The sequence below is a fragment of the Brienomyrus brachyistius genome, chromosome 22 (assembly GCF_023856365.1).
Source record: "Brienomyrus brachyistius isolate T26 chromosome 22, BBRACH_0.4, whole genome shotgun sequence".
NCBI lineage: Eukaryota > Metazoa > Chordata > Actinopteri > Osteoglossiformes > Mormyridae > Brienomyrus > Brienomyrus brachyistius.
This window is the reverse complement of record NC_064554.1, coordinates 3,871,477-3,899,347: the sequence shown is the minus strand read 5'-3', so window position 1 is coordinate 3,899,347 and position 27,871 is coordinate 3,871,477. Positions and strand designations below refer to the sequence as shown.

Here is a 27,871-nt window from a genome sequence, read left to right as displayed (position 1 = left end):
AAATTTTCATTCAGTGAACTGCCTTCCTAGGTCGTGGTGGGGGACAATAAAGGGTTAAACTACAGGGTCTGTAGGAAGTGGGAGGTAGGGAACAGAAGGATGAATGAAAACGATAGGGAACTGTCGAGGGACAGGCATCCCTGAATTAGGAAGGGAATAACAGACATGCATATTTTTCTGCGGCTCATTGAAGACCAGTGTTAGTCTGTAAAACTTGTGTGGATTGGATCCAGAATCAAAATTTTATTTAGTTTCAAGTTCGCGGCGGCTGGTACGGGCTTACAAGTAATGCTACACATGATAACAGCTGTATCTCATTTTGCTCTTTTTTTGTTCAAGAAGAGAAGCCCCTGGTTACACGTTAACACGTTTGCTCTGTCATTCTCTTAGGATAGATGCATGCGGTCACATAGCTGAGTAGAAACGTTTCTGCCTGTAATATGTAGCATTATTCTGCTTTAGTCTTATAAATGACAACGACAAACAGACCCGGACGGGCTTGATGAGAGTTTGGCAACTGAGGAAATCTGAGTGTGAAATGGACGAATCTGCGGCGTAAGGTCAATAGACTTTCTTTACGTTTTCAGTGGGAAAAAATCCTGATCCAGGTCGAGCACAGGTAAAAATGTAGAACGGAATACTTAAGGTTTCTAGAGGAATAAAATGTGCCTGCTTATGTATTTTGGTAAACCAGTGGTTGTATCTGTGGGACATAGATTTGGAAATAGCAGCAGAACGAAATGATTGGAAAGCGAAGCGGAATCACACGGGAGGGATCCGAGGCAACGTAATGTCACCCAGGCGGGGAACGAAGCGGGAGTCACGGTGGTATTAAAGACTGCCGTGTCACCGAATTAAATACCATAAAGAGCTAAAAACCAGTTATTGGTGAATGAAACTGTTAACATTTTTTCCTAATGTGTGATGACAAAACATGGGGGGGGGTCGCACATCGAGTGGTATGTATTTAATTCACCGCACTAACAGGCTTTCGGTCTGTACTGAAATTATAAGTCGTTAATTATAGATCAGCCATCTTTCTAATAGGAAGTGCTCCTTTGTTGTTATTTTTATTTTTTGCTCTGGGTGCGCGCCCTGGCATCCGGTAGCCTTGGTAGTTTTCACCCACGACTCGGGCGCCTCTGAGTCCGGCTGAGAAATCGCTCGTACCGGCGCTGCTGGGATGCAGCAGGGCGTCTGTGCGTGCCGCAGAGTCACACCAGGACGCCTTTGGTTCCGGGCCCGGTAGCGTGAAAGAAATAAATAAACCCTCCGAGGTCCGCTCCTCCAGGTGTCCGCCCGCGATCTCGCTATGGACGACTCGGGGATCATTCGGAGAAGGAGGTTGCAGGTGAGATCTTTGCATGAGCTGTGCTATTGTCAAACTACAAATGCATGCATCATATAATTCTTAATATAAGTGATATTTACACCCATCTATATACACACGGTCACTGGAACTCTATTATGTACACATACCGGATAGGACCCCATTTTTCCTCCCAGAACCGGTTCAAGGGTAGACGAGTTACGCTTTCAAAGAAGCGTTTCTGCTCACACCTTGTACTGAGCTGTTATTGTTGCACTTGTGGCCTTGCCGTTAGTATTAATGAGTCTGTCCATTCTCCTCTAACCTCTCTCATAAACAAGGTGCTTTTGTCCACAGAAAAACCATTGACTGGGTATTTTGTGTTTGTTGCATCATACCGTGTAAACGAAAAATACTGTAGCGTGTGAAAGTCCTATGGTACCACCAACGATCACACCATATACAAAATGGCCTAGATCATGCATCTGAGGCATTCTGGTGTTTAACCAAACAGTAACTGAAACTGTGTGTTTATGTGTGTGTGTGTGTGTGTGTATGGGAGAGAGAGAGAGAGAGAGTTATGTATATAGTGCATTGCAAGGACCCACAATGTGATAAAAAAATCCTGCTCCTCTGACGCTGTGGGGGGAATTTTTTCAGTCCCTTTAAGGGGAAATCGATTTTATAAAAATAGTGAATGTAATCAAAAGAACTGAAACATCAAAAGTCGTGTATTTTATTGTTATTTTGCTTGCTTATGGTTAAGGTTATGGCTGGGTGGGGGTTGCGGTTGTCATTGCTGGGATTATGGTTTTTCCCATAGATATAAATGGAAAGTCGCCTCGTGCCCATTGCTTCCGGGATAGGCTCCGGACCCCCCGCGACCCAGTAGGATAAGCAGTTTGGAAAATGGATGGATGGATAAATGGAAAGTCACCATAAAATTAAGAATACAAACGTGTGTGTGTGTGTATGTGTGAGGTGCACAATGATTGTCCAATTTACAGTGAATTTTTAGTAAACTAATTCAATATAAGATCAATGATATTGATAATCTTAGTTACTTAGAGTTGTTAATCTGTGTTTTTACTTCTGAGATTTATGAATTATGCCAGTAAATATATCTTGCATTGTTGATCTTATTGTTTTACGCTATTCACTGTAGTGTGATCATCCAGAATTTAGAACAGGGTGCATATAGGCTTGGGGAGACACTTGGAATCAAAAGCAGGGACACTGGGGCTGAAATGCATTGTGGGTACCAAAATTCCCACCGTTGTCCTTGGGGGAGATATTTTGCTCCTTCTTCAGTTTCCTGCTCAGTGTCCTTCCTCATTCCCAAGCCAGAAACACAATGACACATATGCAGAGGAAAGGGCAGGGAGATTTCAGAGACCGTGGGGGTGCCGGCTGTGACGTTTGAGGACCACAGCCAGCCTAATTACAAAGCAATGGCATTATTCTTCCAAGAGGTGGCAGGTGGGCTGTGGATGTGTTTCTATACAGATCTGAATGAAAGCCATTTAAAGCCCATTCGGGTCCTTTTTCAGTGCCAGATGGCAACACACGGGGCACCCAGAGAACTCGGGTCAGAGGGCAGGGCTTCTTTGAGGACAAAGAAAGCCGGGGGGGGCTGTGTGCAGGCATAGGTAACACTGTCTTTCAGTTGTTTACACTACACTCAGTTAAAAGAGAAAAAAGATTGTGAGGTTCCCATTGGACAGGAGCAATAAAGGCCTTTTAGACACCAGATGTTCAACAAGTGGAAGCCTATTTCCTTGCCAAATTGTGCTTTCCCAGCCTTTGTTACATGCTTTCACAACCATTTCATGGGCCTATACAACATCATGGGCCTATACAACACGACGGCGTCATAATCACAGTGCAGGGCCGTTTTTGAAGCACAGACCAAAACAAGAATGGTGGCGCATGCCGATTTAAAAGTGCCACTGTGAGAGAAACACGTCATTTGCAGTGTGTTTCTTCTAGTTTGCGTTGCTCCCCCCCCCCCCCCCCCCCAAGGACCACATCTTCCCTAGGGGCCTTATCTCCACACAGTAATGTTAAGGAATCGACCCATGAGTCTCTACCCAGGCTCATCCTGGGTAGCGGTTAATGTATCTATCGTCCCCTCGTCATGGCCTGTAAGACCTTTTAAGAGGCATTTGAAAGCGAGCACCGCTAATGTGGACAGGAAATGCTGGAAGAGAAAACGGATCTGCGTGCGGGGAAAGGCGCATCAGCGGGGCACTGAAGCAGATGGCCGGGTAGCTGCTAGGTGGTCCCTTTGTGGGTAATTCCTGATATTGTGCTACTCTCTATCTCCTGCCCAGGAGATTCTATTTCTCCTCGGGATTTGTAAGCCTGTCATTTCAGATTAATGTATAGTTTCAGGTATTTCTGAGCAATTACTTTGGACGGGAGAGTACAGAAGATCCACCAGGGAGAAGTGAGCTGGTGTCAGGTGAAAGATTTACGGCATCCCATAATGTCACTCATGGTGTAGATGCACAGTGTTTCCCAACCCGGTCCTCTGGGATCCGTCGGTGGTCCACATTTTTGCTCCCTCCCAGCTTCCTACTGGAAGAGTGGCACTATGAATCAATGTGAGCCACCAATCTTGTTTTGGTCTATGCTTAAAAAATGTCCCAGCATCGTAACTATGACGCCGTTGTCTTGTGTAGGGCCTACTGGGAGCTGGGAAGGAGCAAAAACGTGGACTCTCTGTGGGTCCCCAAGGACTGGGTTGGGAAACACTAACTTAGACCATCATTATGGACTACAGTGACCTAGTGGGGTCACTTAAGAACATCCGTTCTCCTTCGAGATCCTGAATCCACCCTCGTGTTGGTGTTACCCATTCAGCCTCTACTCCTCATCCCTCTTTGCACCATCTCGTACCTCTTGGTACCAGTTAGACTTCAGTAGGTCCCACCTGAATGTTTTTTCCTTCCACACATTCTCTTCAGGGCATATTTTTTGCACGTCACCGCGAGACTGAGCAGGAGCTGAAGGAGCAGGGGCTCCAGTGCTGATCTGTCATGTCAGACTTCCTGTCTGGATATTACATTACACTGCGTTGTGTATTTGCTCAGCAAAACATTTTTCCCAGTGCAAGCGAAAAGGTCTTTGTGATGCAATTAAATTAAGTGTCTCGCTTGAGGGTATAGGAGAACTTTGGTGTACTCTACGTTTACATTATTTCCCCCGGCAGATGAATTTGTCCAACGCAACTTGCAGTTTATGCATCTGCAGTACCGCATGTGCAGAGGTATTTAATGCAGGGGCACTGTTTCTCACATCCTCTGAATCTGCGAACGGGCCAACAGTCACTGTTCCACAGATAGTGGGTTTCTGCATAAGTGCAAACCTGCCTTTCATCTTAATAGGGCAACAGGTCTGGGTTGGTGTTGATGGTTGATGCTCTTACGTAGAAGTCAACCTGATCTTAATTTTTTTTTGGCTCTCTTTCTAGAAGGATCTTCCACTTCCACGCAAAAGTAGCAGGTGAGTGCGCCCATTTCTTACTTTCTCGAGGGTGCGTAGCGACGCATTCTGAAAGCCCTTAGCCCGGCTGAGGTGACTGCTTGGAGATTTCTCGCTTTTATCCCCTAGTCATGCACAGGTGTTGGCTCAGTCTGTGAAACACTCTGGTGTCCACTGGCAGGTAATTACTGAATTCATCATTGATTCATCCAGGGCAGCTCAGTGACTCAGTGAGTATCACTGTGATCTCACACCTTCAAGATGGTGAGTTTGGTTCCAGTGCTGGCTCTGTGAGCTTCGTCTGCGCGTGGGTCACCAGTTTCCAGAGTAGTTGTTTTAGGTCATCTGTTGTCTTTAAATTGTCTTTAATCTGAATGTGTGCTGTGTGCTGGACTGGCATCCCATCCCGGGTGTCTCCTGCCTTGCCCAGCTGTGCTTTCTGAGGTTCCTGAGGCTTCTCAGATGGTTCCTGAGGATCTTCACCATGACCGCGCATCCAACCTGTAGTGGATGAGTAGTTATGGGAAATGGATAGAGTGGATTATCAGGGAAAATGGGATTGTGTAAATGAACAAAGAGGAAATTCAAATTAGTTAGGATTCAGGGGTGGGGAACCTGTTCCATGGATGGCTGGTGTGAGTCTGGGTTTTTTGGATGACCTCTCAAGCAGCCAATAATAAAGCAGTGGCTCTCAACTCCAGTCCTGGGGATCCACTCTTATTGGCTGTAGGTCATCCCAAAAACCCGCACTGGCCCTCCATGGATCAGGTTCCCCACACCTGGTGTAGGGCAATATATCTCCATCAGTAATCTGCTCGGGGTGGAGACTTGAAGTTGGGGCTTCTGTGTGACAGTGAGAGGGCCACTTTCTCCTGTCTGGTCGCTGTCCATGGTCCTGGATGGTGGCTTCCTTTGGTCACGGTTACACAGAGTAGCCGAGTTGAGGGAGAATGAGCCGTATAGAGCCTGTGTGTTTCATATGTACATTAAAGGAACACCAGTACTTGAGTAGATCATTAACTGGGGACCGGAGGACTTTTCCTCATCATGACTCATCCATGGGTTTCTTTGAAAAATAATGAATGAATATTCTTAGGATTCTGCTCTTTAGATGTTTTGATTTATTGGCGAAATCAAGCCTGTATCCAAATGGCATTTAAAGGAATCAGACTTTTCTGCCGGTCCTGTGGCTGTGAGTGCAGCCTTTCCTCAGTCCCTCTCTCTCAGTCTGCGTCTCCGTGAGATCACGCCTCTCCATCCCGTCGTGGGCCCATTGCTCTTCCTCACTGTCGCCCGCTGTCTTCCTCACCCTTTGGTACTCTGTCAGTTCTCTCCCTACCCCTCCTCTTCTTCATCTGCATTACCCACGCTACAAAGGTCTGTGTCCTCAAGGGTTGGCATTTACACACACACACAGACACATGCAGAGACACACGCACAGATGTGGACACACACACACACACACCCAAACACACACACACACACACACACACACACTTCCCTGTCTCCCCTAAGGCTGGCTCCAGTGATTCCCCACGGCTGCTTCATGCAGTCGGCGGCAGCCACTCTGCTCTGTTCCTGCCTCTCTCTCCCCGCTGATGTTTGTGCCACACTCGCGGCGGCTCCCTCGTGGTGACAGACACGTAGACGGCGGCGCTCGTCGGCTGAGTGGCGCGGCATTTCCGTGGCGCCCCCATAAGCTCTCCTCCTCTTCCTCCCCCTCCGCCATACCATGTTTCGCCGCACCAAAAGGTAAACAAAGACTGCGCTAATGATCCGCACGGCGCCCACTTTGCCTCCGTCTTCCTCTCCATCCTTCTCTGTCCGTCTTTTGGTCTCATTCTCTGTGCCCCCACCGTCCCCCCTCCCACCTCGTGTTTCTGATGCTTACCGTTCCCTGACTTTTGCGGAAATGCCGCTGGACCGCCTCGGCCAGGGTGTGGCCGATGGCGGAGTGGTTGCCGTGACTACTGCCTTTCTTGAAGCCATCAGCGAGTCGGCAAGCATTGCGGGGGGGGGGGCAGTGGCCCCGGGGTTGAGGACGCGGCCTTACGGCGTGTGTGCGGGGTTCACCGGGCTCGGGGACCGATGCAGGATGTGTATCACTCGAAGCCTTGGTGTTTTTCAGCCTTTTGTGTGATGAAGGGGGGGGGTGGGCTGGCAGGCGAATGATGAGCCCGTGTCCTCCGGGGGGGGGGCAGCTCAGGTGTGTCAGGAGCAGAAAACAAACAGCCGGATGCACGCGAGTAGCCCCCACCAGCATGGCCTTCTGTGGTTCTGAGAGAGACACCAGCCTGGTATCGCTCACCGGCTGCCCCATCACTGAGGCTACAGCACAAGTTGAACTTTGCAGAACCAAAGCAGTAGCTTGTCCAGCCCCTGCCCCATGGAATTCTGGGTATCATGACTGAAATTCTCTGCCTCTCTGACTTTACATGTGGCTGGTATTTTAGCGCGTGGTTTTGCAGGTCGGTTTGCGTCCAGCTCTTTCAGTTGCCGGGGAAACGGGTAAAAAACAATCCTACGACCAACCCGAAGCGCCATTACAGAAAGACTTTGAGGGCAAAGTTTAATGTTAGTGTGCATGTAGTTCTTGGGGGAAAAAAAATGCATAACATTATGCAGTTCGGTATGAAAAGTAAGCTTTTGTTCTTTACATTTATAATCCACAGATTATAGGCTGAGAGAATTTGTGAATACCTGTAAGTACAGAGACTTACAACCGCAACTGTGTGAGGTTGAATCCCAGAGTCGAAAATACCTCTGTACCTCTGATCCAGGCCCTCAGTTGTGTCGTCTGAAGGTGTGGCAGTGTGTCAGGGGTGTGTCTGAGTGCCAAACGCGGTGCCCAGTTACACAGACGCAGGCAGGCATCTCTCGACACCTGGAGGGAGACTCTGCTTAATGACCTTCCGGTGGCCTCAGCAACCCCCCAGCCTCGCACGTAGCTCGGTATCAGTTTCTGAAAGGCTTGAGACTCACTCTGTATCATTAACGAGCTGCCCGCAGTCGGAGTGAGACCGACACGGGGTGAGCGATGGGGCCAGTTTAACCGTGTCACCTCTGAGTCGTGCCTGGGCCCGGCTACACCTAATCCAGTGCCCTCTGACCGCCCCTGTCACCCGAGGCTCCTGAAGGACCCGAAGCTGGCCACCTCACTCATCTCCTGTTCCTCTCCTCCGCTTCTCACTCCTTCATTACTCTATTTTTACTGCGATGTTACTCTCCCTCTTAGTTTAATCCGCCCCCACCGGCTCCAGCATCATTGGTGTCGTCCTCAACCTGTGTCGCCTAGCAACTAGAGGCCATGTGACTCAACCCTGCTGTGGCACAACCTTTCCCATGGCTGTTGCCTGTCCCCTCCCCCCCAGGGGTGGGAAGTGATGGTGACGTATCCTGTTATTGTTCCATCTGGCTTAAAAAGCGGTTCTGTGCTTTGATCCCTGAAGCTGGATGCTGAGGGTGACCACTGGCCAAATGTCGATATTTGGATGAACTGGGGAAGCCCCCTATCTTCAGGGCACACCTGTGCAGAAAGATGCATGCAGATGCACACACATGTGGGGGTGTGAACACAGCGGCCCTGCCCCTCTCGGGACACAATGAAAGGCCAGCCAAGGTCAGGGCCCGCCCTCTCAGCGCCTGGCACCGCGCCATTGGCCAGCGAGCAGTGGGTCGCCGTGGTGACTCAGCACAAGGGACGCCGGTGTGCATGTGCGGTGTCCGGTTCCGGAGAGAGCCCTCCGCTCACCTCACAGACCCGCCCCGCGTCCACATGCCCAGACATTGACATTGCAGTCTGAAGGGACCGTGTAACAGCGGGACACCTGTGAGGAAGTATGGACTCCCCAGCGAGTCGTCAGTCCGCGTCCCTCTCATGCTTCAGTCACTAGCAGGAGTTACTGATGATTGTCGCCCAGCTCTCTGAATTCAGGACCATGTTGGAAAGTAATTAAAGGGGCTAGTTAAAGGCTGGAGATTGCTGCCACGCTCCTGGTGGGGGCGCTGTCCAGCAGGTTCCTGTGCGCCAGTGAGCCCCTGGGGTGACCTCGCCGGGGGTCATCCTCACGCAGGCTTGAGGTCAGAATGAATCTCTTATTTTCATAGTTGTTTTTTTTTTTTTTTTTGCGTTGTACACGACAGCAGGTTTTTGAGATTATGTGAGTAACCACACACAGTGCAGTTTCATCCTTTTTAGCGGCAACGAAACAGCTGAGCCAGGCTTTCCATCCGGCTTCCGATATGCTTCCTGACATCCCTGCGCTTGCACTTCTGCCACTGCCTGTTTGCTTATCATCTTACTGGGGTCCTCTGGCGCCAGGACGTCCTACAGCTAGGGGGCAGCAGAGAGGAATACGTTTCCTGCTCACCAGTAGGTGGTCGGGCCATGCGAGTCCCTGTGGCAGGAAGTGAACTACTGTTGTTCTTGAAGAAGATGCGTAGAACATGTGTCAGACGCTAATCTATTTAAGCCAGCGTGGCCGATTCTCCACCACATCCGCTCACAGTGCTAAGCTGCCCTTCATAGCCCCCAAACACCTTGACGGGGGGTGTTTGGTCTCTGAACCCCCCCTGGAAGCTGCCCTCACATAAACCGAGAGAGAGGCACCCCGTAGCAGCCATTTCACAGGCCTGACACCACATTCCCTCGCTGCTGCCCCCCCCCCCAACCGGGATCGCCGTGCGGCGCCAGGCAGCCGGATGCTGACGGAGTTCACCTTCAGCATTTCAGCTCATTGGGCTCCCTCCCGGGCTGAATCCCTGACCTCGGTCAGCTGCGGGCCGGTTCACTGACACGAAGCCCATTTCATTACGCATTGCTGTAAGTGAAGTGAAGTCTTTTCCCACAGCATTTGGCTCTGCATCCACTCTCTCTCGTTTTATTATCAAGCATTAGGCTCTGTCTCCTTTCAGAGGTTGTTGTCCAAGAGGCAGTAAGTGATATAAGTGAGATATATGAGCAAGACAAGCTGGAAAGTGAGTGGGGGGGGGGGGGGCAGCAGTGTTTGTGGGTAAAATTCCGGAACTTTTTATACTGTTTTTGTCAAACTTTGTTAGTCTTTGGGGGCAACAGAGAACTCTGCACTCCTGGCCTTAATGGATGCTGAGAATTATTAGAAACAGCTGAATTCTCTGAGTGTGTGTGTGTTGTGAGTGTGTGTGATGATGTGAGTGTGTATGTTTGTCTGTGGTGTGATTGTGTGTGTGTGTATGTGTATGAGTGTGCATATGTATGTGAGTGTGCGTGTGTATGTGAGTGTGCGTGTGTGAGTATGTGGTGTTTATGTGTGTGTGTGTGTGTGTGTGTGTGTGTGCGTGTGTGTGTGTATGTCTGGCGTGAGTATGTGTGCATGTAGTGTGTGCAGTGTATGTTGTGAGTGTTATGCACTCGTGGTCATGGGTGAGTTCTGAGGATGTCATTCGGATCAGCGTGAGGCCGACCACTGTGTTTTCCCCGACAGAGCAATGAGCACGGCGACGGGAGGGGGGTTGGTTCAGTGTGGACACCTCCCTCCCCATTTCATTGCTTTTCACTTTGCCCCTCACCCTGACTGCCTCGTCCAGTGAGGAGCAAGCTAGGATCCACCATAGAGGAAATTGAAATTCGCCACTGCTGCAGCTGCTCAGACTAGCTACACTGAGACCTACAGCAAAGCTCGCACTGCGACCGAGCTCACGGGGACGTCAAGGCCAGGAAACACACACACACACACACACCACACACATAAGCATAAATTCAAAAACATAACCTACGTAGTTTTTCTTCTCAATCAAGATGTTTTGCTGCAGACACGGATGAGTCATCTTGCCATGGACACGTTTGGCCCTGTGCATGGGAAGCTTGAGGATCCCTGTTAAATATGCATTTAATCATGCACGTGCATTCCATTCTGCTTTGGTTAAACAGCTTATCGTGGCTGTAGCTTCGTGGCTATTTTGGGAGCTTTGCACAGAGAAGCCCCTCATTTGCACGCCGCATTAAAACCCTGCATCTCGCTGTGCCCTCAGCTGCAGAGCCAGTAACAGGAAGAGCCTGATCCTGACAAGCACGTCGCCCACTCTGCCCCGCCCACACTCACCCCTCCCAGGACATCTTGGTAGGTACAGCAGGTGTGCGGCCTTTCTCCTGATTGGACACCCGTATTGTCTGTCTCTCACTGTTCCCCGCCTACCCGTGTGTGTCATTTGCAGGAAGCAGTCCTCTGGATAGCCCTCGGACCTTCACCCCCAGCAACCCCGCTCACTTCTCCTTCGCCTCCTCCAGAAGGTAACATCGGCAATCCTTCCAGATGTCGTTAGTAACCAGATCGAGATTCCCCGGCCAAATTTGACGTGTCCTTTGCTCCTCCTCCTTAGGGCGGATGGCAGGAGATGGTCTCTGGCCTCCCTGCCCTCCTCGGGATATGGAACCAACACCCCCAGCTCAACGGTATGGGCTGTGTGACCGCCCCAGGTTTAATATATTAGTTTAAATACTAGAACTCGTGGCCATAAGTGGAAATTAGTGGGAGAACATTTTAAAACAAATTTGAAGAAGCACTTTTTTACACAGCGTGTAGTTGGAGTATGGAATAGTCTTTCTGCTAGTGTAGCGCAAGCTAAAACCCTGGGTTCCTTTAAATCAGAGCTAGATATGATTTTAACAACTCTGAGCTATTAGTTAAGTTCTCTCCAAACGGGGTTGATGGGCCGAATGGCCTTCTCTCATTTGTAAATTTGGTATGTTCTTAAGGGTGACTATCATTTTAATGAGGCTGATACCAGCCCTGAACAGTGAACCATCCACTATTTGAGGTGGTGATGTGTGGCTTAGTGGGTTATGATACTGTGATCGGAAGGTTGCTGGTTCAAATCCAGCAGCGTGATTATATCGTTTGGCCCCTGAGTAAGGCCCTTATCCTGAAATTGCTCCAGCAACTAGATGACCGAGCCTTTTCAAACAAAACATATGTTGTATCTGCTAAATAAAATTAGTGTAGATGAGAGTATAACTGCTTGTACAAGAAATGATTTTGCTAGGTGCAGAACAAGTTGGATGAGCAAAGACCTGTTTGGGCCACATTAATGAGTACCCTCTCTGCATACTTTCATGCCATCCTCCCTTAAATAATACAGCCACGGATATGGGCTGTACCACTAGCTTTCAGGGAGGCAGGGGTTCAAAAGAAGAGTATAACCTAAGCTGGAGAGATGATTAAAGACCACGAGAGACCACATGGGTGGCTCAGTGATGTCTGGGGAAGGAGAGATTATATAAGGGAGAGCAGCATGCAGACAGAACCCAAACTCCTGTCTCATATTAACATGAGTTACAAAGAACTTGCGGTTGGCTCTTTATGTTTTGCTCCCATTGGTGGAGGTTGGGTTGCAGTGATGATGTCAATCTTCAGGGCTCATTGGCTCTGCGTGTTGCCCTAATCTCTCCCCTTACCTCTTTCTTCTTCTCATCCTCTACCATAACTCTCTCCCCCAGTCCTCCAGCTCTTCCCAGGAACGGCTGCACCAGCTTCCCTTCCAGCCCACCATGGACGAGTTGCACTTCCTCTCGAAGCACTTCGGCAGCACAGAGAGCATCACGGATGACCCCGGGGGGCGCCGCTCTCCCCACGTCAGGCCCCGGTCCCGTAGCCTCAGGTAGGGCCACGCCTCTTCCAAATAAACGCATGATGATGATGATGATGATGATGATGAAGAAGATGAGGGATTCTTCAGAAATACAATGTAAAACAGAAGTGTTGGTCAACAGCAAAGGTCAAAGTCTACCTTTCCCTTTCTCCACAACAGCCCCGGTCGATCACCCTCCTGCTTCGATAATGAGATCGTGATGATGAACCACGTCTACAAGGACCGCTTCCCTAAGGTTAGATGCCACCTCTGCATGCGTGCATGCACGCGCACATACACACACACGCCCACGCATGGGCACCCACGCACGGACATGCACAGACGCGGCTCTCACACTACCAGACATTGTAGTCAGGCATCACTGGTGGAGTGAGTTTCCATCCTGCCTGAGTCAGATTCATTCAGTGCATCAGGCAACTGGTAACACTGATTATTGGCCATTTATCGTGGTAGGTTATGCAGTCTGGATGGAAGATGGAGAGCAATTTTGCATATGAACATACAGGATGTCGATCTCCTGTCCTTTCACATCTAACAGCCTGCATTGCTGCCTTTTCCTGTCTGTCTGCATGCTTACCTGCTTGCCTCAGGCCACGGCACAGATGGAGGAGCGCTTAGCCGACTTCATCCAGGCCTACTCCCCGGAGAACGTGCTGCCCCTGGCTGACGGGGTCCTCAGCTTCATCCACCACCAGATTGTGGAACTGTCCCGCGACTGCCTGGCCAAGGCGCGTGGTGCCCTCATCACCAGCATCTACTTTATCGAGCTGCAGGAGAGCCTGGAGAGGCTGCTGCAGGACGTGAGTCTTTGGCTACAACAGACCGATTTTCCGTGTCTGCACTGAATGCTGCAAACTAGTTATTCTCCCGCCATCTGTTTACGCCCCTCCCTGGTAGGCGTATGAACGCTCTGAGAGCTCAGAGCTGACATTTGTCACAGAGCTGGTGAAGAAACTCCTCATCATCATCTCTCGCCCCGCCAGACTCCTCGAGTGCCTGGTAGGTCTGACTCTAACCGTTAAAATCCCTTCTTCTTTCTTTATTCAAGAAAACATAGCAGATCATTAAATCAAAACATTCATCTACCGGGGAGATAATTATCCATCCCTTCAAGCTAAAGTTTTTTTTTTTTTTTAGAAAACAACAGTTTCTTTTCCCTACATCCCCAGCTTCCTTGGTGTGTGTCACTTAAGGCATGGACTGGCTATTAGACCAGTGTTTCCCAGTCCAGTCCTTGGGGACCCACAGACATTTTTGCTCCCTACTGGAGACTGACAGGGAGCTCCGAGGGAAGGACTGTGGGTCCCAGAGGACTGGATTGGGAAACACTGGTTTATCGGATTGGGAAACACTGTACTAGATGATTAGGCTAAGCCTAAGGCCTGTGCAAGAACGGTAACAGTCTCTGTATCGACAGGCGGTTGCTGTGAATGGCAGTTAGTGCTTGAGTCAGACAGAGGCCGGTTGAAGGTTACCTGCTGCATCTCAGTCTCTGTCCACTGTATTCAAGCTCACGTCAACGGTCTTCTTTATAGGCCACTGATCTTGACCTACGAACATATGGGTCTTCAAAAATTGTAAAAAGGCCCTTAAGATTTAACCATCTGTTGTGTTTGGGTTGTATGAAGCAGACAAAACATTTGACAAAATTTATATTAAAGGCTGGTGAAAAGGGGCTGTTTGCTTGATTCTGCGATGAGGGGAGTCATGCCCTATATGGCTTCCCTGGCAGGAGTTCAATCCTGAGGAGTTCTACCACCTCCTGGAGGCTGCAGAAGATCACGCCAAAGAGGGTCACCTGATGAAGACGGACATCCCCCGCTACATCATTAGCCAACTCGGGCTTACCAGGGATCCCCTGGAGGGTGAGGACAGGATGGCCAATAGGATAGAGATGGGACCAGCAGTGGTGCCCAAAAAAAGGCTCGTGGGAGTTATACTTACACAAAAATGATCGGAGGGCAGAATGGAAAATGATTGGTTCAGAGAGATAACCAATCAGATTATAGAGGAGGTGGGTCCAAGCAACTAGAGGAGGTGGAACCAAGACATCTGATTAGTTGGTCCTGCCGCCTCTAGTTGCTTGGACCCACCTCCTCTACAATCTGATTGGTTCAGAGAGAAAACCAATCACTTTTCATTCTGCCCTCAGAACATTTTTGTGCAAGTACATTTCCCTTGAGCGCAAAATGATATCAGAGTAACCTGTAATAGGATAGCTATAGAGGCAGTATATGAGAGGGAAAGGGTACGAGAAGAAGAGGAGGGATCTCTTCACCACGCCACATCTTGTGTCCCTTGAGACTCACACCCATTTCCTGTGTTTCTCGCTTCCAGAAATGGTTCACCTTGAAAGCTGCGACAGTGCGGGGTCCCACACCCCTGAGACAGAGGACTCTGAGGTGAGACCTCCTTATTTCTGGAAGTTGAGGGAGGCACAGCTGCCTGAAGGTCCAGCTCTCAAAGTCCATCTGCTCGCTCGCTTGCCCCTGCATTGATTCGATGCTAATCAGCATGGGAACAAGACGTGATTAATCCCACCAATTAGATCCGTAAGGCTTTTACCGTCTTATGAGCTTGTAGGAATAGGGCTGGTGAGGCTGTCAAGGCGACTGGCAGATACGAGATACGTACCTCCCCCATGGAGCCTGTCGGAGGCAGGCTGCCATCTGTGCATTTTAATCATTGTCCTCTTGGTCACTAATGTTGCCTGGCGTATCCCTCCAGGGCAAGATGAAGGCTATTAAGCCACCCAGTGAAAGCGACTTCCAGAATATCAAACTGATCAGCCATGGTGCCTATGGGTAAGTGGATTGGCTGACTACGGACCAATAGCCATGTCTCCTGCCTCACATCCATGAGTTCTTCATCCATTCAAACTGGAAACATGGACCTGCCAGCACATTATTCATTGACTTGTCTACTTGTGCTCTAGATGATTGGTGGTGTGTAATTTAACGGTTGGTCCAATCGATATACAGCATTGCAATATTATACCACTCCAAGGTTCACCAACGTCTCTGAGACCAGTACCTCTCCACCTCCATTCTTCTTCTTGCCTAGAGCCGTGTACCTGGTCCGACACCTGGACACACGGCAGCGCTTTGCCATGAAGAAGATCAACAAGCAAAACCTGATCCTGAGGAACCAGATCCAACAGGCCTTCGTGGAGAGGGACATCCTGACCTTTGCGGAGAACCCCTTTGTGGTTGGCATGTTCTGCTCCTTTGAGACACGCCGCCACCTCTGCATGGTCATGGAGTATGTAGAGGGTGAGTGATATAGCACGGGTGGGGGGGGGGGGGGGGGCAGAACAAGCTGTTTGGGGTGGGACTTTGACTTGTGTAGGAGGAGCTTCTGGTTCAAACGGATGGTTTAGGGTGGGGCTTCAGCTTATATGCGATGGCTTTTTTGGTGGAAAGAAATTATTTCAGCTTATGTGGGTGGGTCTTTCAATAATAATCTATGCAGGATAAGGGCTTAGGCTTGTGTGGAAGGAGAAGCCCTATTAAAGCTGGGTTATATCATCAGCTAGCAGTGTTGTTCTTGATGTTGGAAGCAGAGGAGAGTGATGTTTAATCGAGCTTCATATCATATTTTGAATCAGCATATTGTAGCTCAGTACTTCTAGCTGTTCATTAACATGCTAAAAAGGAGATTGGGACGTGAGGTTTCTCCACGCTGACATGCGAGTGTGTCCGGCCAGGCGGAGATTGTGCCACTCTGCTGAAGAACATCGGCGCCCTGCCTGTGGAGATGGCACGCATGTACTTCGCAGAGACCGTCCTGGCACTGGAGTACATTCACAACTACGGCATAGTGCATCGCGACCTCAAGCCAGACAAGTAAGACTCCCCTGCTGGGGAATTAGAATGTCTAAAATTGGAAGATGACACATCCAAACACACCCCATCCAGGATGTTCCCCTGCCTGGTGCCTGGGATAGGCTCCAGACTCCCTGTAGTCTGTGGTGGATAAGTGGGAAAAGACGGACAGATGAAAGGGAAGTGGTGAGGAATTCCAAGCGAATTTGCTTTATTATGTAATTATAATCTTTTGGATATTTTAATAAAAATATGTGATTCATGGAAGGAGCCACTCCAACTTCGCATCTGTTCGTCTAAAAACTGGCAACTTCTCCAGTACAGCTTTGCGGTGAGAACATGTTTTCCCTGATCTGTAATAAGCAACGAACGTGATGGCTCTGTCTGCCAGAGAGGACTGGCATCAGATGAAAGTACCTGCCTTCCCCTCCCTAGCCTGCTGATCACAGCCATGGGCCACATCAAGCTCACAGACTTTGGCCTGTCCAAGATCGGTCTGATGAACCTGACCACCAACCTGTATGAGGAGCACATCGAGAAGGACACCCGCGAGTTCCTGGACAAGCAGGTGACCCATTTCCTCTGCAGGGATCACCTGTCCTTGAGAGTTTTTACACTTTGTTCTTTGTTGAGCTTGCTGAGCTGCACACAGCCAATCACAGCCGGCTTCAGACCACCTAGCCAACTCCAGGCTGAAAACCAACTGGCTATTTCATTCTGACGCAATGGGAAAAGCCCTTACTTTGGGGATGGGTTTTGTAATGTGTTTGTTTGTGTCCGTGCGTCCAATTAGATGTGCAGTTATTATCTGCCGATGGTTCCTTTTCAGCCCAGCCATCTGCCCCCGTTTAATGAACTCCCTCCCATCTGCACATGAAAACCAGCTGAGCCCCTTTCATGGTTTATTTCGAGGCAGTCCCTTAAAGAATCCCCCCCCCCCACAGTGAGCATCTCGGCCTCCTGGGCCCCATGCCACCATGGTAACGATCTCGGCCTGCTGCGAGCGCCCCCGTGTCTCCACTGTGATCTCTGGGCTCTGACTAAAGGTTCTGCAGCACAGAAACGTAATTGGCAGCAATCCTCCGTGGGGGTGGTGGGGGGACGTATTTGTGTCGGGGTGGGCTACGCAGTCCTGTTCATGTCTGCTGCTCCGTGGCTTGTCCACTGGCTTATCACACCACTGAGTAACCTGCCATGCGTGGAGATAGCAGCCAGTGTAACAATCCCGTCATTCTTTGAGTAATTTACTGTTTACATCAATTCAGCAGGCGGTCTGCTTACCTCCATGGATTGGCTAGTCACATTGCCTAACACAGTCAGCGCCATCTTTGTAGTTCTTGTTCCATGACTGTTCATCTGTCTTGCATATGAGCAGTGAACTTTGACCTCTCAGGTGTGTGGCACCCCGGAGTACATTGCCCCAGAGGTGATCCTTCGGCAGGGCTATGGCAAGCCAGTGGACTGGTGGGCTATGGGTATCATCCTGTATGAGTTCCTGGTGGGCTGCGTGCCCTTTTTCGGCGACACCCCTGAGGAGCTCTTCGGACAAGTGATCACAGGTAAGGGGTGTGGGCTGGGAGTGTGATGTCATTCCTCGTTGTGACGTCATTCGTCATTATTATCCAAGCCTCTACTAGTCCCACGATCGATATCGTTCTCATCAATAACTGATATCATTCCGTAACTCATCCAGTTGTTCTTTCATTTCTCATCATCCTCCGCATCCCTGCTCCTCTCCATGTCTGTCCATGTGCTCAGATGCCATTGCCTGGCCCGACGGGGAAGAGGCTCTTCCTGCTGATTCCCAAAGCCTCATTTCAGCTCTTCTGCAGACCAACCCATTGATTCGGCTGGGCACAGGTGAGCCGAGCTCTCACAAGCTCTTCATCCTATTGGCGCATTTCCCCAGAAAAGTGGTACTTGCTACAAGTGAGATTTTTTTCCTCTTCTGTCACTAGCTGGTGCTGCTGAGGTGAAGCAGCACTCGTTCTTCTCCGAGCTGGACTGGAACAGTCTGCTAAGACAGAAGGCAGAGTTCATTCCTCACTTAGAATCAGAGGAGGACACCAGCTACTTTGACTGTGAGTATTCCCTTTCAGTGCCCCCTTTCAGTGCAGGTGGTGTCATACACGCTGAAGCTCTTCAGAAGAGCAAACAATAAAAGGCTTAATTAGCGGTTAGCCGTATTCTCTCCATTCAAATTCTCAATTTTCTTTGTTGCCCTTTTCCTCAACATTTTTGGCCCCCTGAAATTCTCACGACCAGCGCGGTCGGAACGCTACCATCACATCAACTCGTACGATGAGGACGACACCAACGACGATGAGCCGGTGGAGATCCGACAGTTTTCATCCTGCTCCCCCCGGTTCAGCAAGGTCAGCCTCCTCAGCCTCTGTGCACGGGCTCTCTGAATCACTTCACATGTTTCTCTTTGGACTGTGTGGGACATCCATGACTATTCAGAGGTTTGAGGCCTTGGAGAAATATGGAGGACATGCAGAACATTATGCCGATCATAGTTTACATACAGCTATCAGACCATCTCTGCATCACGCAGTTCCCCCAAAAAACCCCGACACTGCTAAAATAACGGCCCAGTTTTTTTCCCTCAGTCAATGTAACAGTAACCAATCACATCGCCTTATTTCTCACCCTGTGCTATAATAGCAGTAACCAATCACATCACCTTAAATGTGTCAGATTCACAACTTAAACTAACTCTCACTCTGGGTTAATTAGTAGTTTATTTAAGTCCTTCCCATCACTGTTGTCATTTACTCCAGTCCTGACCTCGCCTCCCACCATCTTCTTCACAACAAGTACCTTCTTCAAAGTAAACTTGGCCTTGAGTTCCTCACATCACACTACAGTGGAGCTTTGAAAACAGATACAAATGAAGCAGGCAGAATTAAGGGAGATCCAGATTCCTGCAGTGACGACAGGTTGTTGACGTCATTGTCATTTTACATGGTTCTTCTGTTTTCGGGTCTATAAACACCCCTTACTGACCCCATACCCACATGCAGGCATTCACAGGCAGCGAGTCAAATTCAGAACGAGGAAAGGCATAGTGGTTTACAGAGAAAACAGCTAAATAAGTTAAGACCTGGGAAGAAAGATGATGAATGAGGACCAGAGCATTGTGGGTAGAAGGTAGCTAGCAGCACAAGAACCATGGGTGATAGTGTGCGTTCTTCAAAAGGGGCCATAGTGACAGTGCAAGTATATGTCTCGGGGGCGCAGGTGTACAGCAGCATGGAGCACCTGTCACAGCTGGAACCAAAGCTGGCCACGGTGACCAGGCGGGAACGCAAGGGCCCTCAGGAGGACCGGCGGCCCAAGAGAGAGAGTCTGGGCAGCCTTAGCGCCCTGGGGTTGCGTGACCGCAGCTGGAGGGTTGGCTCTCCCGACATGTGAGTACGGCATCCCTGCGGCAGCACATGGTGCTTATACTCCTATTGGCTCCCCTTGGAAGAATTCTGAGGAGAATGTGACTTATGATTAGTAACACTTTGCTTGAGGGGGCACAAATAATATAGTATTATGTGATTACTTATGTATTAATTAACCACAAACTAAGTATTACTTACATACTGATCTCATGTTCATTCGACATTAATGAATCGCAACATGTTTTACCTGAAGCAGTTACTATATCTGTTAATTCTGTAAATGTTTATGAATTACTGAAGGAACAAGTCACGAATAACACAAGTAAAATACTGATCTTGTGTTTGTCCATTATTACTGCATTGTGACGCATCTTTTTTCTCAAGTACCTACTATATTTGTGCAGTACTAACTGAGTTACTACTGACTATTTGTGCCCCCTTAATTAATGTGTTACCCTATTATCCATCCATCCATCCATCCATCCATCTTCCAAGCACTTGTCCAGTACAGGGTCATGGGTGAGGTGACCTACAGCCCTTAGGGGATGCCTTTTCCTTCAGGCAGATCACAGAAGATACTATAAATTGCTGTAGGTATTGATGGCCAAATGAAGCTTCATGAACCAATTGCTGTATCTTCTGACACCACTAGATGATGTTCTCTATTAAAAAATGGCTCAATTTATGCTTCAACGCAAACCAAGAGCGCCATCTAGTGGGAATCAGAAATATGGAAAGTGGTTCACGAAGCTTCGTTTGGCCGTCGCTGCTTCTAAGTCAACAGCTGAGAAACTGAAGATTTGGCAACCGAAGGTGACGGGGAAACAATTAACAAACTTGTGCAAATGTTGCGAATAACGTATGAGAGACTGAGGCTGTCACTGCGGTTATTACTGTTATAGATTACTCATTCATCCATCCATCTTCTAACCGCTTATCTTGGTTAGCGTCGCGGGGACTGTTTTTCATGTGTATATATACGCGGTTTATTATATGCCTGATGTCCCATAACACTTGTGTCCTTCTCGATTATCAGGAAGCGCCTGTCCTGCTCCGAGCTGTCCTACATGGAGAGTGACTCCAGCCCTCCGCTTGGTGCCCGCCGCCGCTTCTCGGCCCTCATGGACACGCACCGCCTGTCCTCACCACTGGAGGGTGACCCTGAGCAACAGCCTCGCCAGCATCCGGTTAAGACCAGGGGAAAGTCCTTCGAGGGGGTAGTGGCCACCTCCACCGCTCAGGCCGAACAGAGTGCCCCCCTAAAGGAGGACGTCGGGGGTGCCGTGGGAGGTGAGAGCTCTGGGGAGGAAGAGGAAAGAAGGTGGAGAGGAAGAGAAGAAGCAATTTATTGCACACAACGAAGACAGCAAAACCAAATAGCTGTATAAATAAAGTATAAATTATAATGCAAGTGAGACAATTAGCCTCTTGCTGGGGTTCAAGAAAAATAATGAAAGTTTCATGTTATGTCTGTTTTATTATCCATGGCCTCCTGGTTTTCTAGACATTATGAGGACAGCTGGAGAATCGGCAGGTCCGGCAGTCGCTGCTGCGGCTGGGGGGGGCCCCAGGGACCTTGTCCTGCGTCACACGCGGCAGCCGCTGCTGGGAGATGGCGAGAGGCCGGGCCAGCGGGCCGGGGGCAAGGTTATCAAGTCAGCCTCGGCCACAGCCCTGTCTGTCATCATCCCCTCAGGTAGGGCCAACACAGAAAGTCAGGCTCCCAGGGGGCTTTACAGACACAGGCACACAGGAAATGATGCAGCCAGTAGCCCTGCCTGTTTGCCTGAATTTTGTGTTTGTTGTTTATTTGTTCCTTACTTTTGTCACTCCCTCAGTGGAGCCACATGGAACATCCCCACTGGCCAGTCCCATGTCCCCTCGCTCACTGTCCTCCAACCCGTCATCGCGGGACTCCTCCCCCAGCCGCGACTGCTGCCCGGCTGTCAGCGCGCCACGTTCACCCATCACCATCCACCGCTCGGGCAAGAAGTACGGCTTCACGCTGCGCGCCATCCGCGTCTACATGGGCGACAGCGACGTCTACAGCGTGCACCACATGGTCTGGGTGAGAGTCGGGCCGCCTCCGGGACTCGCAGATACGCCTCTGCCTTTATATTAATGCTGGAACACCAGCCCTAAATAGGCAGGATGCTGCTCAGCGTTTTTTACGGATCTGTGACCATGTACAGAAAGTTGTTGGTTCAAGTCTCATAGTTGACAGAGTATCACCGATGGGCCCTTAACCTCAGCTGCTAGTGGGGTGCTGGCTGACCTGCTCTATGACCCACAAAAGTGACATATGGGCCGTGAACCAGTGTGCAGGTCATGCAGCTATTTGTTTTAACATTCAACAAGTTGATTTAAAGCCATTGTTTGGATTATTTAATTCCCCAGTTACAAAGAATAGGTGAATTCACTTCAGTTTATTTATGTATAGTGCTGTTTCCCTTAAAAGCACTTAAAGGTCTAAAAAATTATGAAATTAACTGACATAGAGTAGTTTAGAATAACAATAGTAAACAGTAGCCATTCATTCTGGGGCAAGAAAACAGAGGAAAACAAAACTACGTATTTTTATATAGTAATAAGGGAAAATCCTGGGGGGTCCAAGGTCAACTGACTGCTCTGCCACCACCAGGAATACTAAAAATATAGAGGTCAGAAAGTAGTGCGTGCGTGTGTGTGTGTGCGCGTGCGTGCGTGTGCGTGCGTGCGTGCGTGTGCGTGCGTGCGTGCGTGCGTGCGTGCGTGCGTGCATGCGTGTGCGTGTGTGCGATTTTGTGTGTGTGTGTGTGTGTGTGTGTGTGTGTGTGTGTGTGTGTGTGTGTGTGTGTGTGTGTGTGTGTGTGTGTCCAAGCAGGTATACCTTACCTTATGGGGACACAACGTGATGAATACCCATTTTTTTTCCTGGTCCCCATAAGGGCAAATTTGTGACTGCAATGAATAAAATAAAAGTGCAAAAGCTGTTGTATTTTGCTTGGTTACTTATGGTTAGGGCTGGGTGGGGGTTAAGGTTGTCATAGTTAGTGTTAGCATTTTTCCCATAGAAATGAATGAGCGGTCTTCATAAAGATATGTTTACCCAACGTGTGTGTGTGTGTGTGTGTGTGTTTGTGTGTGTGTGTGTGTGTGTGTGTGTGTGTGTGAAGTGCAGTCCTCTACCACGCCATCTGTAGATCAGCTCCTTCATTCACTCTTCTCTAACCCTCTGCTTACCAGTAGCCCTGACTGCACTCCGCTCTGTCCAGTGGGTCACCTTACTTTATAAAGCAGTCCCAAAGTAACCTGTACTACTCTGGTCTGGCACTTGCGTGTCCATTTTTGTCTGAGCCGACAATGAGGAGGAGTTTTTTTTTTTGCCCAATCACAGCATGTGGAGGACGGTGGCCCCGCCCAGGAGGCAGGCCTCTGTGCCGGTGACCTCATCACGCATGTGAACGGCGAGTCTGTCCACGGATTGGTCCACACAGAAGTCGTGGAGCTCATTTTGAAGGTAGGGGAGGGTTAGGGCCTTTTTTTTTTTTTTTTTAAGCGAACTCAAGCCTGTAGTAAATGCTGTTCAAGCCTGTAGTAAATGCCGCTTCTCCTCAGAGCGGGAACAAGGTGATGGTTACCACCACGCCCTTTGAGAACACCTCCATCAAGATAGGACCCGCCCGCAGATCCAGCTACAAGTCCAAGATGGCGCGATGCAGCAAGAGAGCCACGTCCAAGGAGGGGCAGGAGAGGTGAGAGCCAGCTGTGTCACAGCCTTCAAATCCCGTCCGTGCTCCTTTCAGTCAGTCTGATCTTCATTCACCTGCTCCATCGCCCTTCTCTTTCTCGCCCCATTTTCCCCATAGTAAAAAGCGCAACTCTCTGTTCCGGAAGATCACTAAGCAGGCCAACCTGCTGCACACCAGCCACAGTCTGTCTTCCCTCAACCGCTCCTTGTCCTCCAGTGACAGCCTCCCCGGCTCGCCCACGCATGGCCTGTCTGCCCGCTCGCCCACTCAGAGCTTCCGCTCCACCCCTGACTCCGCCTACCTAGGTGAGGCCGTCCCCCTCTGCCTCAGGCCCCAACACCTGATTGGTCACACATTTCCTCTTACTGTTCGAATTTAATGTTCTCTTTTGTACTGTGTACCCTGAGATGGGTCGGCACCCCCTCCTGCGTTATTTCCTGCATTACGCCCATAGCTTCTAGGACAGCTCTAAACCCCCACAATCCTGTACAGGACAAGTGGTTACAGAAGATGGATGGATGGATATTAAATGCAGCAAATTGCAGTAGCAGTAGCACAGTGCCTTCATGCACTGTTCCATGACTACACACCAGTTGAGACAGTTTTCCACACCATACTTGTTTGCCACTGAAATCGATACAGAATGGCCTCCTTCACTCCGCCTGTCTCCCTCCTCCTCCTAGGCACCTCCTCCCAGAGCAGCTCCCCATCCTCCAGCACGCCCAACTCTCCAGCGGCGTCCCAGCACGCGCGGCCCAGCTCGCTGCACGGCCTGTCGCCCAAGCTGCACCGGCAGTACCGCTCGGCCCGCTGCAAGTCCGCCGGCAACATCCCACTGTCGCCACTGGCGCACACGCCCTCGCCCACTGCCTGCTCGCCGCCACCGCCACTGCCCGGCCACTTGGTGGGCAGCTCCAACACCACGCAGGCCTTCCCGGCCAAGCTGCACTCCTCACCTCCGGTGGCCCGTCCGCGGCCCAGGAGTGCCGAGCCGCCCCGCTCCCCACTGCTGAAGCGCGTTCAGTCTGCCGAGAAAGTAGCCCCGCCCTTCCCTTGCTCCCAGGACAAGAAAGTGGGTGGAGTCTCTGGAATGGGCGGGGCCACAGGAATGGGTGGACGCAAGCACGGCCTGGAGTCCCTACACCCGGAGCACCGCAAGGAGCCCTTTCACACTGAGCTGCCCCTGCAGAGCCTGCTGGAGACGGAGGCTGAGGGTCCTGCCACCTCCACCCCAGGTCCGACCACCCAGAAGGCAGCCCCTCCCAAGCCCATGCGGAAATTAGGGAGGCAGGAGTCACCTCTGAGCCACGAAGTCCTGCTGGCAGAAATGGAGAGATTGAGAAAAGAACCAGAGGAGGGGCGCACCAAGACAGAGCCAGAAAAACTCACTGAGGGGGTTCAGTTCGCCCAGGCCCTGCCTGGCTGTATGCCCCCAGTGACAGCGGAGTCCCTGACTGGCCAAACAGTGCTCCCCCTAGTGGTGTGTCAGAGATCCACCCCTGTCAATAAGCCTGTGGACCTGAACCTTCCAGTCTCAAACACCTCAGAGAAGCTTGTGGCACCCGGCCTGGTCCAGAGTGTGGCCACCTTAGACCACAAGCAGTGGGACCAGCTACAGGAGACCCTCCCAGCCCGCAAGCCAGGAAAGACGGAGGAGCAGAAAGAGACGAAGCAGGGGGCTGGCAGATTAATGGAGTCCACAGGGTCCAGCCTGCAGGGGGATGCAGCCAGGAAAGGAGGTCCTGGTAACTGTAAAGTGTCAGATATGACAGGGCCGGTCTCCACAAAGGACAGGGCTGAAGCCAGACTGGCGGAGAGCACTAAAAATGAAAACCTACATGTCAGTAACTCTGACGCAGAAACCAGGGTTAAAAGCACCACCCATGTAGCCTCTGGTCCAGCTGTAGCTCCAGGCTCGTCTCTTGCACTGGCGTCAGCCAAGCTGAACAGGGACAAGGGCTCGGGCCCAGTTCCAGAGGTGGCAGAGGAGCGCAATATGTCTTCCTGCTCCTCCCAGCCTGTCTCCCCCTGTGCCAAGGCCAGCTCTGCAACCCACACAGCCAGCATGGTAAAAACTGTGCTGGAGCCTGGCACTCAGGAGGCAGCCCTGGGAATAGAGAGCCCGAAGGCGTTGGGCGGGAGCAGGGCCAGCCCTGCAGGTAAGGCGGGGGCTTCCTCCGAGGGTCCGCTGGCTGATCCCGCAGTGATGGCAGGCCCAGGTGGCGCCGCTCAGCATCTCCAACACTGACCACAGCTCCTCTAAGCTGCACCTGTGAGTGCCAGCGGATTGGCCAAGTGCTTTGAGGGCGTGTTCAGGGGCGTGGTTTACTGAGAACCAATCACAGAACAGCACAATTTTAAACCCTTAAACATTCCAGTCAAGGGGAAAAAAATGTAACTTAACAATAAAATGCAAAGTGTAAATAAATGTATACCGAAACAAGTAGCCAAAACCCAACTGTCAAGGTGCTTCTTAATACTGCGTCATTCACACCATTACGTAGACCTATGATGCAGACAAATATGAAAGTTGCCGGTTGGCAGCAAAACCTTCCGTTTATGCTTCTAGTTAAAGCCAAATTCTAGCAGAGAATCGAAGTGTCTGTGGAACTGGGGAGTGACCCATTTTTGGGAGGCGGAATCTGATTGGTGGAAAGCTTCCCATGTGACCCCTGCCTGTTGCTTTTGACTGGCTGAAGGTCATAGTTTATATAGCAGGCAGGGCAGTGTTGCAGTGGTGTTGCCTAGTGGTGTGTTAGAGTGTGCTTACAGGGCTGGGCTTGCACTAGGGCCCTAGGAGGTCGCAACCTGTGGACATCTTGGTTTAACTCGTCTATCTTGGACGGCAGTGGATAATTAATCACTACTTTACATATCAGTCATTTTGGATTAATCTGCTATATTTTCTTTAGAAAAAAGAAATGCCACATAACTATTCCTAATTCCAAAGTTCAAAGCGTACGACAGAAATGTCAGGGATACTAGCGTGATATCTGCGTAGAGTTTTTAAAAAGATCGACTCAAAGCTGTTAATAAAGTATTTGACCTTTGTAGAGTTTTGTTCTGGTATGTGATTCACTTCAGACTTTTCTGTAGATGTGAGACATTTTAACTCCAGAATTTGGGTGACCGTGCGTCTCCAAGGGCTAAATCTGGATTCGTGCAAATAAAGAACGTGGTTTGGTGGAGGTTACAGTGGAGGTTACAGTGGAGGCTACAGTGGAGGTTACAGTGGAGGTTACAGAAAGGAAATGTCAAGCCCTTTCTCCTTTGTGAATGTTACGGTAATGAATTACTATGAATCTTTGTATAATGAACTATCCATACAACGAAAGCGTTGAAAGTCTGTAGGCTTTGAAATGGAGTTGCTTGAAATTCTAGAAAAGGTGAAAGGTGAATATCTTCGACGGGACAAGCACCAAAAATATTTCTGTAAGAGAACATGGTCTCACATAGCTTTGTTATTAGAATTCGCTCTAACCATTGTGTGCAAAAACAAAAGAAATACTGACTGGCTTAAAACTGTTTTTGTCCTCAGTTGTATGCAAAACACTTTCCATATATGAGATGTCTGAAGTTTAGTGTCAGTGTTTTAGTCAAGTGCTGTTTACAATATGCGTAATAATATGCAAAGGTCTTTTGACTAGTTAGCTTCAGGTTATTTTTCCTGTGGTAAATGTTGGCCTTTTCCGTTGCTTATCTATGACTTACTGCCCTCTAGTGGTAAATAACGCCCTTTAAAGCAAAGCGTGTCCTTTGGATAGACCTGTCATTACTCCCATCACACAAAGCAGAGTCAAGAGCTGAAGACTTGTGCTCGGAGCACGTCAGTGTGTTTCGTTTTGCTGTGTTTGTTATGATTTCTCATAGCTGCTTTCTGGTTTTATTTTCATAAGGCAGCAACTTCACAGATTGAAAAAAACCACATATTTTAATGCTGTAAAAATAAATTATTATTTATTTTTTATCGATGGGTCATGAATATTAGTGTGATATTGGTGAACTGAAACTGTGGTTGTCCTGAGTAGAGCAGGTAATACACTGTCCTGTGGAGAGGGACGAAATGCTTCACTTTACCGCTAAAACTGTGTAGCTCACATTTGTAAGCAGCTCGAAGCCTCATAATTGTGATGTGCGTCTGTTTTTTATTTTAAAAAGTTTTAAATGCACTTTATCTGACACATTCATGTATGTATCTTTATGAAGTCTGGGGCATTTTTCACACTGTATTATCTATCGCTGCAGTGCTGGTGAAAGGCTGCCATTTCTGGTTTTCCGTCTACATTTTTGCGTGCTGTGGGTGGCGTTTTCCCACCGGCTGTCTCAGTAGAATCATTTTACGCTTGTATGTTTTCATGGCACTGTTATTGTGCTTATTGTGAATACGATACAGAGAGTTCACTATGTGCAGTAAAATGTAATAAAAATCGGATAAAATGACAGAAACCTGTGTCATTTCTCCATATTCATACGTCAGTCACCACGGTATTGAGGCACTTATGA

At 49.5% G+C, this 27,871-nt stretch overlaps 1 protein-coding gene across 4 annotated transcripts; it reads left to right on the top strand.

Annotated features, from left to right (window-relative positions):
- Positions 1–120: 120 nt before the first annotated feature.
- On the top strand, positions 121–27,803 carry LOC125718332 (microtubule-associated serine/threonine-protein kinase 1-like). 4 transcript variants are annotated; one of them, XM_048992117.1, is made up of 28 exons: positions 536–560; positions 1,110–1,351; positions 4,785–4,816; positions 10,805–10,893; positions 10,988–11,063; positions 11,153–11,225; positions 12,270–12,430; positions 12,581–12,656; positions 13,012–13,221; positions 13,319–13,420; positions 14,154–14,286; positions 14,759–14,823; positions 15,149–15,225; positions 15,485–15,693; positions 16,128–16,266; positions 16,681–16,813; positions 17,639–17,804; positions 18,004–18,105; positions 18,204–18,326; positions 18,511–18,620; positions 19,489–19,658; positions 20,674–20,927; positions 21,142–21,333; positions 21,476–21,705; positions 23,014–23,136; positions 23,235–23,371; positions 23,486–23,673; positions 24,052–27,803. In XM_048992117.1, the coding sequence occupies exons 2-28, from the start codon at positions 1,313–1,315 to the stop codon at positions 25,614–25,616; spliced, it is 4,974 nt and encodes a 1,657-aa protein (XP_048848074.1). In that variant the 5' UTR covers positions 536–560; positions 1,110–1,312; the 3' UTR covers positions 25,617–27,803. The 4 variants fall into 4 exon arrangements, with proteins under 4 accessions (XP_048848076.1, XP_048848075.1, XP_048848074.1 ...); XM_048992119.1 differs by having other exon boundaries at positions 121–1,351; positions 4,788–4,816; XM_048992118.1 differs by having other exon boundaries at positions 121–1,351; positions 10,805–10,897; positions 10,992–11,063.
- Positions 27,804–27,871: the final 68 nt, after the last annotated feature.

Excerpts from the sequence above, each read along its gene's own strand:
- LOC125718332 (XM_048992118.1), top strand. The coding sequence starts at position 1,313 with ATGGACGACTCGGGGATCATTCGGAGAAGGAGGTTGCAG. Across the intron at positions 11,064-11,152 it reads TCCTTCGCCTCCTCCAGAAG|GGCGGATGGCAGGAGATGGT; the intron begins GTAACATCGGCA and ends CCTCCTCCTTAG. Across the intron at positions 11,226-12,269 it reads CCAACACCCCCAGCTCAACG|TCCTCCAGCTCTTCCCAGGA; the intron begins GTATGGGCTGTG and ends TCTCTCCCCCAG.